This window comes from Staurois parvus, unplaced genomic scaffold (assembly GCF_062004578.1).
Source record: "Staurois parvus isolate SC_StPar_1 unplaced genomic scaffold, SC_StPar_1.0 ptg000090l, whole genome shotgun sequence".
In the NCBI taxonomy this organism is placed as follows: domain Eukaryota; kingdom Metazoa; phylum Chordata; class Amphibia; order Anura; family Ranidae; genus Staurois; species Staurois parvus.
In genome coordinates this window covers 3234235-3246645 of record NW_028317886.1, presented here as the reverse complement: position 1 = coordinate 3246645, position 12411 = coordinate 3234235, and the positions used below count along the sequence as shown (strand labels likewise).

Sequence of the window (12411 nt, the reverse complement as noted above, 5' to 3'; positions counted from 1 at the left end):
GAGAACAAGTCAATGACTTGTAAAGAAGAACTGATCCTTGCAGTGGGCTGTTACTTAGGGTTCCTCCAGCATAACCCCAACTGTCCCGGATTCTACAGGATTGTGCTGGAAATTTAGCACAATCCTAGTGTCCTGCAGATCTGGGCCATGTCTCGGAGCTGAGCAACTGAATACCCATTCCAACACTTGGCTCCAACTCTTTTAAAACAAAATGTTCAGCAGAGCGGATTCACACTTGAGCATAGCCATTTTTTATTGGCAAATAGAGAAAAGTATCATCTGTAGCATCATTTGTTGGTAGGTTTTTCTTTGTTAGGGTAAGGGGTTAGCGTTAAGGTTAGGTTTGGGTTCAGAGTTAGGTGTTATGGTGTTAATTTATTATTATTAATAATTTTTTTTCTTTTACTGGTTAGGGGGTTAAGGTTACAGGGTAAATTTATTATTTATTACTACATAATATTAATTTATTTTGTTTGTTATTTATGATTCTTTTTATGTATGTGTATAATATTTATTTTTCACATTTTTCATATGAGCAAAAAACACTACAAAATGTGTGACAAAACACACGAATTGCGTGTTTTCATTAATTTCAATTAATTAAAAAGATGCAAATTTGCCTGATTTGAGCAACAAAATAATCACCAGAGCTTGTTTGAACTTCAGATAACTTAGAGTGGGGGTGTGAACCATCTCCATTGAGTATAATAGATTTTTTTTCTCCTTGAGCATTTTGGAGCTTCAAGCTCAGGTGGGAGTGGGACCTTAGTCACAGGCACTTTTCATTGTGTACAATGCAGGACCACTAGTCCTATGTTGTAAGTGAAGTTCCAAGCACAATGAGGTTCAAGGGGATGATTAGATAACCACAATATGGGCAGCTCCAACAACTCATCTGACCAGCAATGAGACATGACCACAAAACAACAAATAAAGGAGTGCTCTCAACCCTGTGGAAGTCAATAGAGTCACAAGCCCTGGGATTGTTAAAATCGAAATTCACCTTAGTGTTGGGTTGAAAGGCATGACAAGTAGGAGTGCCCAGGTTGATACATCACCAAGCCAGTGGAGAGGAGAAAAACATATTCCCAGAAGCTGGAGCATGACACATAATCTTGGACCCAACAGTAGGTTGCTCAGCCAAGGAGCCTCAGGACAGTGGGAAGGGTGTATTGATGGAAGCTGCTGGGATCACTGAGATGGCGTGTCTGCCGGAAGTCACGTGTCCCATATTCGGTTGTTATGTCATACACCTAGCGAGAGACCACCCAAACAAGGGCTGGTGAGGGCAAACTAGAAGCCTAGGGGAGCACACAAACCATGTCAAGCCAAAGGAGAGAAGCCGGTCATCATAACATGTTTCAGACCAGGAAGGGGCAAGTCCCTGAAACATGTTATCATGATGACCAGCTTCTCTCCTTTGGTTTGACATGGTTTGACTGCTTTTCTAGGCTTCCAGTGGCTCCTTTCTGTGTTGTAAGGGAGGATGTCTAAGACCTGCCCAGAACTCTGAATGTCTCAGAAAGGTGAAGAGTACCGGCTGCTTGGGGCAACAAAGGGTAAGGTAGATAAAACTGCTTTTTACTTTCCCTCCAGATAATATTTCAGAGGGAGCCCCAGTGCAGGGGTAACTTTTTATTGTGCCTGGAGTTTAGCTTTACTGATAGTGTGGTTTCTGATTTGTTATCATTATCTTTGCAGGTTTTACTTCCAGCAGCCAGTCTTCTACAACTTCAAGATGTGAGGAAAACCTGCTGCGAGTTCTTGGAATCCCAGCTACACCCTTCCAACTGCTTGGGAATCCGAGCTTTTGCTGACATGCATGCTTGTACGGAATTGTTAAATCAGGCCAACACGTTTGCAGGTGAGTTTAGAAAATATGTTGTGAGATGTTTGTACGTGTTTTTGGTGATTGAGATGATTTACAGTTTAGTTAAAAGGACACCTATGGATATTTAAATTTGAGTAATGTATGGGTGGAGACCTCAAAGGTGATCATGAATAAGAATCCAATCTCTTTGAATTAAACAAGCACGCACATGTCAGATTATAGGCTATGAGAGCAGGTTATATTTGTTAATTACTGCTTTATCAGCAGAGATGAACAGAATATCCGGGAACATATTCCATCTTCTGGTTATCAGGTACAATGGGGTCAATTCACTAAGAGATGAATTTTTGAGTTAAAATAACCCATGTGGTATTTATCTCAAAAAGTAGTCCATTTACTAAAAAAAATTGCGTTATTTACCAAATGCGAATTTTGGGATATTTGGCGCTTAAATTTTAGTATTATTTTTGGCTTTGTGTTTTTGCAATTTTTTTTTCTTACATGCTAACACTGCACCAGAGAAAGCAATAAATACAGAAATATGAAACTATCAAAACATTTTAGTGTGCTTTCATTCTCGGAACAATCTCCCTCTGGTGAAATGTTGCAATTTATGTTCATTCCTGTGTTCAGGGCAGAACATTTCCACACTGATACATTGTATACTTTAAAGTGTTTCTAAACCCACAACAGTAAAATCAGTCTGTATATGCAGCAAAGCATGCTTGTTATACTCACTGTGCAAACCTAAAGGATTAATCCTTTGCATTGTGTAAAAATGATGTTTGATCCTGTCTTTGATCCTCCCCTTCTTCCACAGTCCGCAATCCATCTGCTGATAGAGCAGAGCCTTTGGGGCAGTTTTACCTGCTTAGTTTGGGGTGTATTGCTAGTGATTTTTTTTTTTTCTTGGGAGAGTGCATGTAATCAGCACAGGGCCAATCGGCACTGTCCAGACAGAGGGTCAGGGGTCCTGCAGCCTCATAGGACAATCAGCAGAGAATGAAAATTTGTCCTATAAGCTTTAACCAGTTATCTGCTGAACAGTGATAGAAGTCACAAGACTGCTCTAACTGCTAATGAGAAAAGGTATTTAGCAGTTTATATTTACTAAAATAATTGCATTTCCATGTTCTGTGTGCTGTGGGGGACCAGATATACTGAATGCAGGGTCCTGGGTTTAGTAACACTTTAACTATCTGGCCAGTGCTGAGTTCCCCTCTTTGTTATTTTGTACTTTGCTAAAATGCTGACTGCCTAAAGGCAGGTGATTAAAGAACGAATGTGTGTGTGTTCTTTGGTGACTTTAATAAGTTATCTTTTTGTTTTTGTTTTTTTTTTGCGGTATTTACCTCGCATTTTTAACAAATGTGTGGTATTTACGTGACATTCGATATTTTACTTTTATGAATTGACAATTTTATTATCTCATGCGATATTTCCTTAATTGAATTGACCCCATAGCCTTGTGCTGCCAAAATTGTTCTTGCTGAATGCATGTGATATTTGTATGGTGGGATTCATGCACCAAGGAGCAGTCCTTTTACCCCAGCAAGTGGTTACGCTGTAGTTTGTACCATTTCTGCCACAGAAAGCAGTAAAAGGAGCCTGCAACTATGTATGCACCATGTTCTGTATTCACAGCTTTAATAGGCCAACGTTCTAGAGATTTCATAGTCTAGGAAATATGTAGATTTACAGTGAAAATGCATCCATGCCTATGATGGAATGAGGACAGTATAGTCTAGCTTAAAGTGGTTGTAAACCCTTAAATATACCCATTTAAAGTGACTGACCTCACATGATAAACAGATGAATCGAATCCTCCTCCATAAGTTGTACCTGTTTCTGAAGTCTTCTCTTCCCTCCATCCATTCAAAGTGCAGAATTTATAAAGGTTGTCTGAACTTCCAGAAATCAGGGGGTTGGGAGCTCAAGTTACACTCTGCAATGCTCAGTGAAGAAAGTATCGAGAGCTGATTGAAGAGAAGGGACACCCCCCCTTCACACAGCACACAAGAACAAAACTGAGGCTGTCAATCTGCTGGAGCTCCTTTCCGTCACTATTGATGTCAGGAAAACTTGTCAGAAGTAACTCATACAGATAACAGAAGAATAAGGCAACAGACAGAAGTGACACTTAGTGCTCTGAATAGAGACAAGTACACACTATAGAGAGATGTGCATTGTTCATATTTCATGTCTGACGTTTACAACCACTTTAAGTGACACCGAAGATTCTGTCACAGGCAGCGGTTTGGGATTGCTAGGATCTCCAAAATTTAGCTACCCTTTTCCTATGGTAACACTAGAAAATTGACCTGTTGCAGCTTCCTCACTAGGGATAGGAATTCTGGAGCTTTTTTTATAGCAAGGCAAAGACAGCCATTGGGGAACCTGGCATTGCATTTTGGTGATCCCTTCCATGCTGCCAAATTGCCAGTGTGACACAACCCTATTTTGCATCCTCCTCAATACTGTTACTTCTGTAGTAACTATCTGAAATAATGGAATAACAGAAATACTACAATCCTTCTGTAAGAAGAATGCTGCTGACACGTGCTCATACACGTGTCACAATTACATTTTTGTAGGTGTGCAGACTTTTCATAGCTTAGCAGGTCTAAATTGGGAAAACCCTGAAGTAGCAGAAACTTTTGTTCCTCTGGTTATAAAAAGTTATGGATCTTTCACACCAGCACACATGCTAAACAAGTGTAGACTGGTGTCTGTTTAAGGGCCGTGAGCCATGGCACGAAGCATTATTACAACAGATCACACTGTTTACTTTTTAAAACTTTATTGAAGTGTCCCACTTTATACAAATCTATTCATCATAGCACATTGCAATACAATGTGGTTATGTGAGGTGCAGTGTGTTGCGAAACAATACAGCAAGTTTGCATTTTTACACACCAGAACCCACCTCGTTATGGTGGGAACTTGACACATAGAAGAGAATTTGTTTTCTATGTTCCCCTGTGTTGAACCAGCATTGATCAGTGCAGCTCAACTGATATGGTGTGAACAGCTCCTTGGTCTCAATAATGCCTGACTTTTCTGGCTGTCTGCTCTAAGACAGGTAGTTTATATTATACTAAAACATTTGAGCGGTGGTAGGTACTATGATCTAAATCAGAATTTTTCTTTATTACAAGAGCTGATAGAAAAATGGACGACACAGAGGACCATTTAAGAATGTTGTATAATTTAGACACATCATCTGTACTACTTGTACAGTACTCTTATGCTGAGTAAGACCAAGATTCTTCCTCCTCACCATCTGCTTTTTTTCTTGAGTTTTTCATGTGGTGCCATCTTCACTTTGTTATTGTATCCCTTTTGTATGCATAAAGTAAAATGTACACTACATGCATGCAGCAGTATAATACACTTGTTCATAAACTTATAAAGGGCAGAAGTGTGACTGTGCCTTGATGATTACTTTGATTCTTTATTAAACAGCAGTACTGACTAGGCTTGATCAAATTGTTAAAAAAAGAACTAATACACATAATTCTTCACTACTGCCAGATCGGATGTCTGCTTATGTGCATAATGCATTGGAAGCCGTTCTGTGCCGCTGACACATTCATTCTTGTTTTCTGGCTGATCTTGTTGATGACTATGCAGGAAGTTAAATGCATGATATAACTGCACTCATCCAGCAAGTCTACACTGCCCTTGCTGCATGTTAGGTTTGTAAATTACAATATGTTTATGGACCACATAACTGACATAACAGGGTGATTGTTAAAACTGGAACAAGCAATTATGGATTATTTGACATGACAGATAATTAGGTTTCTCCTTTAACTTCTTAATTGAGCATCAAAGGCTAGTTGGTCCGAAATGAGAATGATGGCGCTAAAAAAGCAATTTTTCACAAAAAAAAAAAAATGTGAGTGCTAGACGTAGGATCCATTCACACCTGTCTCCTATAGTGCCTTACTTTAAAGTGATAGCAAAGTCTCAGTAAGAGACTTGAAAAAAAAAATGCCCCCCCCGCTGGGTTAACTCCTGATGTATAGTATGCACTGCATACTAGTGCAATATGACAGCTTTACCTACAGACGGAACCGTCCAGTGCTGGTGTGTCACGGCTCTTTGGTCTACAGCGCTTCCATGTTAACCCGGTCTTATTTCCGGGTTCCAAATCTTCGTCCACTTGAATAGCTGGGCTGCGGTGACGTTACTCCAATGCATGCGTACAGATGTCACTTCGCTGTGCCACGCAGAGCGGGCCATAAATGCGGTCTGAGCTGTGCCTGCGTGGCTCAGAGCACATTACCATTGACAGCCTGGGGGATCATTTATTTCTGTTTATAGAACCCTGCTTCTCAGTGAGTTTTTACCAGAGAGAGTTTACTATCACTTTAAGGTAGCCCATTCTTTTTGACTACACTGAGGACGACTGCACCTTTGTGACAGTGGGAATCTATGCTTGGGCTTCAAATATAGCCCATGTGATAAAGGTGTGTGTGTGTGTGTGTGTGTGTGTGTGTGTGTGTGTGTGTGTGTGTATTCAGGGGTGTGGACATTTTTTAAAAAACTACTTGTCCAACCACTAAATCAGGGTTCCAATCTGCTTGTCCTGATGATATTTACCAGGATGGAAAATATGAAGTTAATGTTTCTTATTAGGCAGAGGTGCTTTTAGGAAAATCTGGTGCTTTTAAAAAGTAAAGGGGCTTTATGGCGAATTAAACTGCTAGAAAATGTCTTAGAACACCAAACTAGAGCAGAGACCCTAGAGAATAAATTGGCGGGTTTTGCAATTTTTTTATGTAACGCGGTATTTGCGCAGCAGTTTTTCAAACGCAGTTGTTTTTTTTGGGAAAAAAACACTTTTTTTGGTAAAATATAAAAGATGATGTTACGCTGAGTAAAAAGATACCAAACATGTCACACTTTAAAATTGCGCATGCCCATGCAGCGGCAACAAACAATGTAAATTTTACTATTCAAAAGCCACACTTTAAAAGCCTTTACAGGTTACCACCTTAGATTTACAGAGGAGGTCTGGTGCAAGAATTGCTGCCCATGATCTGACATTCTCAGTGATGCACCACTGTGTGGGCCGAATGCTGTTTGTTTGTGTGCAGGACCGGCACATGCGTTCGACTTTGCGTGCGTGGACGGGAATGCTTTTTTTTAAAAAAAAAAAAAAAAAATGAAATATTTATTTTAACAGTTGCTTTAATTTTTTTTTCTTTTCTGATCACTTTTATTTACTTTCACCAGGAATGTAAACATCCCTTGTGACAGCAATGGACAGTGACAGGTGCTATTTATCGAGAGATCTGGGATCAATAAGACCCCAGATCCCTCCTCTACCCTTAAAAGCATTTGATCACACAAGATTGGTTTAATCAAATGCTTTCCATTTTTAAAAATGGTGATGTTTACATCTGGGGAAACTGGAAGTGATGTACGCTCATTGTTTCCTGTTTCCTATATCATAGAGATGGACAGAGTGCTTCCGTTCTTTGTCCACCTTTATGATCAGTTGGCGGAAGCGCCAGATGGGCGATTGGGTGTCCTGATGTGATGGGACAACCCGTGGAAGGGGGGATGGTCCCCTGCTTGTAAAAGCGATCCAGTGGCTTGTTTGCAGCTCAGGTTCCTTTTATAAGAAAGCCGACCGTTGGCTCTAATTTCTGCTGCTTACCCGCAGCAGGGCTAAATGTAAAGAAAAACCTCTTGCCTAGTGCCAAACTGCATTTCCCAGGCATTGGGCTATAGGAATTGCACACCCGTGTTTATATATATATCTATATATATCTATATATATATATCTATATATATATATATATATATACATACATCTGGAGAGAGAGAACACAACCGTGTAAACTGTAGAACTCAGTTGAACAACAAACTGAAATCGTTTAGGTGGAAAGAAGTAAAGATAAAAAACCTAAAATAATATGGTTGCGTAAGCGTGCAAACCCTTAAACTAATACTTTGTTGAAGCACATTTTGATTTTATTACAGCACTCAGTCATTTTGAGAGTGAGTCTAACAGCATGGCACATCTTGACTTGGCAATATTTTCCCACTCTTCCTTGCAAAAACACTCCAAATCTGTCAGATTTCGAGGACATCTCCTGTGCACAGCTCTCTTCAGATCACCCCACAGATTTTCGATCGGATTCAGATCTGAGCTCTGGCTGGGCCATTCCAAAACTTTAATCTTCTTCTGGTGAAGCCATTTCTTTGTTGATTTGGATGTATGCTTTGGGTCGTTTTCATGCTGAAAGATGAAGTTCCTCTTCATGTTCAGCTTTCTAGCAAAAGCCTGAAGGTTTTGTGCCAATATTGACTGGTATTTGGAACTGTTTATAATTCCCTCTACCTTTTACTAAGGCCCCAGTTCCAGCTGAAGTAAAACAGCCCCAAAGCATGATGCTGCCACCACCATGCTTCACTGTGGGTATAATGTTCTGATGTGCAGTCTTGTTTTTGCGCCAAACATACCTTTTGGAATTATGGCCAAAAAGTTCAACCTTGGTTTCATCAGACCATAACAAATTTTCCCACATGCTTTTGGGAGATTTCAGATGTGTTTTTGCAAAATTTAGCAAGGCTTGGATTTTTTCTTCATAAGAAAAGGCTTCCGTCTTGCCACGCTACCTTATAGCCCAGACATATGAAGAATACGGGAGATTGTTGTCACATGTACCACACAGCCAGTACTTGCTAGATATTCCTGAAGCTCCTTTAATGTTGCTGTAGGCCTCTTGGCAGCCTCCCAGACCAGTTTTCTTCTTGTCTTTTCATCAATTTTGAAGGGATGTCCAGTTCGTGGTAATGTCATTGTTGCACCATATTTTCTCTGCTTGATGATGACTGTCTTCACTGTGTTCCATGGTAAATCTAATGCCTTGGAAATTCTTTTGTACCCTTCTCCTGACTGATACCTTTTAACAGTGAGATCCCTCTGATGCTTTGGAAACATTCTGCAGGCCATGGCTTTTGCTGTATGATGCGACTAAGAAAATGTCAGGAAAGACCTACTAGAACAGCCTAACTTTATTTGGGGTTAATCAGAGGCACTTTAAATGATGGCAGGTGTGTACTGACTCCTATTTAACATGATTTTGATTGTGATTGCATAATTCTACACACAGCTACATCCCCAGTTATAAGAGGGTGTGCATACTTATACATCCACATTATTTTAGTTTTTTATGTTTACTTCACCCTCACCCTAAAAGATTTCAGTTTGTTTTTCAAATGAGTTGTACAGTTTATAGGTCACATTGAAGGTGGAAAAAGTTCTTAAATGATTTATTTTTGTCTCACTTTTTTTTACATCACAAAAACCTGACATTTTAACAGGGGTGTGTAGACTTTTTATATCCACTGTATATATACACACATACTAACACACTATATTGGCAAAAGTATTGGGACGCCTGCCTTTACACAGACATGAATGTTAATGGCATCCCAGTCTTAGTTCGTAGGGTTCACTATTGAGTTGGCCCTTTGCAGCTGTAACAGCTTCAACTCTTCTGGGAAGTCTGTCCACAAAGTTTAGGAGTGTGTCTATGGGAATGTTTGACCATTCTTCCAGAAGCGCATTTGTGAGGTCGGGCACTGATGTCAGACAAGAAGGCCTGGCCTGCAGTCTCCACTCTTATTGATCCCAAAGGTGTTCTATTGGGTTAAGGTAAGTTCGTCTACCCCAAACTCACTCATCCAGGTCTATATGGACATTGCTTTGTGCACTGGTGCACAGTCATGTTGGAACAGGAAAGGACCATCCCCAAACTGTTCCCACGACATTTATTTTTCCATGGTGTGTAACCTCAGTGGAAAGTGTTATAGTGGAGCTAATTTTTTTTTTCTTCTTTTTTTAGCATTTCTTGCCTTACTCTTTATGCTGCTTGTTGGATATGGACATCTTTGTCAATGTTCTGTTGTATCATTGATTTCAGTGGATATTCCGCCATACAAAAAATAAAAAAACAATGTAATGGAAAAGTGTGACACATGGAGAAATTAATCATATCAAGCTTGTGATAGTCGCTGACTCATCTTACTTTGTAGACTGGTTTTTCTACACAGTGTTTATAATCCAACAAGGGAAGTGCAACAATGATGTAATATGTTTTGGTCTGCAGCCCTGTCTATCAGCGTAGTGTGTAGATGTTCACAAGATGTTCTCCAGAATTTATTGTGAACTACAGAATAAAGCAATTTTATTAGTGTTGGGTTGGTTAGTTGAGTTGGAGGTTCTTGATGCTTTAATTGCGATGATTGTAGTTTTTCTAATTTTTTATTTGCATTTAAGGTTTTTCTTAAATTCAAAGTATGATTATACTGCAGGCAGATTGGTGTTCAGATGGACTGTGAAGGCCACCATCATTGAAAATTGTGATTGTATTCTATGTATATTTCCTCTTTGAAGTCAATCCCACCAATTACTGAAGCAGCCCATAGATTATGCAATTTTCTATCCTTTCACCACGGGTGGAAGGAAAGAAAGTTGCTTGATTACCCCATCAACACAGTCAGTGTCGACTAGGTAATCCTTCCTGCAGCGCTATTGTGTTCTGCCAGCGGGGAGCCGTCCCTGCTGGTAGAACACCATGATTGCTGCTGGCAGCTATAACCGAAGCGATCACATGAAAAAATCCGACTGGCTGCTTGTACTGAAGTCTACCCATAGATGGGCCCTGCTGAACCAGCCAAGATTTGATTAATCTGTAGCTGGCTTTATTCTCTGCAATGGCAGTATGAAATAAGGTGATTCATTCTTTCAGTCCACTGTACAGATTTGTGACCTTTCAGGAACATACATCAAGTGGATGAATAATTATGGAGCTGATTGCAGGCTGAATAATCCACATTGCCTAAATGTTGTCGTCCTTAAGTTATATACTGTGCTCTTAGTATTTTGGGTTAACTCTGTTTATATTAACCACAAGGTATTGGAATGAATTGCCTTATGGCCATCCAACTTCTAAGTTAATTACTCTGATCCGGTTCATGGTCAGATTTGCATTTTATCTAAAAGCAATTCTGCTAAAGCTTGTGTTAAAAATTATCTTAATTTTATGACTCGTTATTGGCTTTAAATTGTGTTTGCTATTTATTTTTCTAAAATAACTAAAAGGCATAAAAGTAACTTGTGTGCTGGGGAAAAAGGGAGTGTGCAGTGACCTATCTGTTTTAATCCATCTGTAGAGTACGTCGTAGGCATTCCAACAGAAAAAACAGGTATTTTAAAGCTATGGTTTTAGCTGTCCATGTTATCTTTAAATTGCAACTAAATTGGGATTATATTTGTTACATGTCCCCATTCACATAGCATACTTTAAAAAAATATTTAAACATTGCAGCTTAACTTTTTAGATGCTCTTTTCTGGAACTTCTGGCAAGAAAAAAATTTGACCTTTTTTTTGGAAGCTGTGTTTGCAATAATTGCCCGTCCTTTTTGTGCTGGCAGTTCTCACCAGTTGTACTTGACCTAAACATGGTCTGCCCTAACAGAGGTTTAAAGGTTAAGTTCACCTTTTGAAAAAAAAATAATATAGACCTAGATGCTCACATAATATATTAATCAAACATAAAAAAAAATAAGAGGAATGGAATTTGTTGACATTAGGGACTATCACAAAGCATCATTATTAGACCTACTCAAACATTGGTTTATAGTGGAAGATGATACAAAATGGGGTGACATTAAAAAAACTCTAGCCTCAACTACAGATTTAATCGCCATACTACTAGCAAGCTTGTAGCAGAGGATTCCCACTAGTAAAACAACACCAACTGTATGAGCCTCAATTGAAGCCTGGAAATCCTTAAGCTCCATTCCTATAGATCCTCTCCGAAGAAGTCCTCTTCCTATACCTATAACAGCCTTAGAAGTCATAATGCCTGGCATAGATATCTCAAATTGGAAACATAATGGCATACGCACAATGCAAGATATTTGTGTTAAAATCGACATTAAAAAAAATGTTTCATTCCTTATGAAAGAATCTAACCTCATCCCTTCTGAAAAATCAACTTATACACGCATCAGTTGTCAAAACATCCAGTAAAAACAATATATATACCTAAAGTATCTTTACAGTTCTATAGCTCTGCTACTCCTAAATCAGGTGGTATAACCCTATTTTATAACCTTCAACAATGTAAATCAGAATTTAACAAGACTACTCCCTTAATCAAGTGAGAAAAAGACTTAGAGACTGAAATCTCTAATAAGAAGTGGGAAATGTGCATTTGGGAATGTGTTTTCAACTACTAGATGTGTTAACCTTTGGGAGCTAACGCACACAATTTCAACAAGATGGTATCTAACTCCTTACCAAATGGCCAAATTCTCAGAACAACATAGTCCTCAATGCTGGAGAAACTGCGGTCAGATTGGTACTCTATTACATATATTATGGAAATGTAAAAATATTAGAAGCTATTGGTATAAAGTGCTCCACATGATATCAGAAATTACGTGGATGTTAAAACAACCTGATCCTGCCCTAGCCATTCTGAATATAAATATAGACACATATCCAATCCATTATTGACTCTTAGTGACACATATTCTTCTAGCATCA

At 39.1% G+C, this 12411-nt stretch overlaps 1 protein-coding gene across 1 annotated transcript in view; it reads left to right on the top strand.

Annotated features, from left to right (window-relative positions):
- Positions 1 to 12411, top strand: part of KLHL2 (kelch like family member 2) — a 204647-nt gene that overhangs the window by 97120 nt on the left and 95116 nt on the right. Inside the window, exon 5 of the mRNA XM_089670361.1 lies at positions 1702 to 1864. Within this exon, the coding sequence (XP_089526487.1) occupies positions 1702 to 1864 (163 nt within the window). The remainder of the gene's footprint in view (positions 1 to 1701; positions 1865 to 12411) is intronic.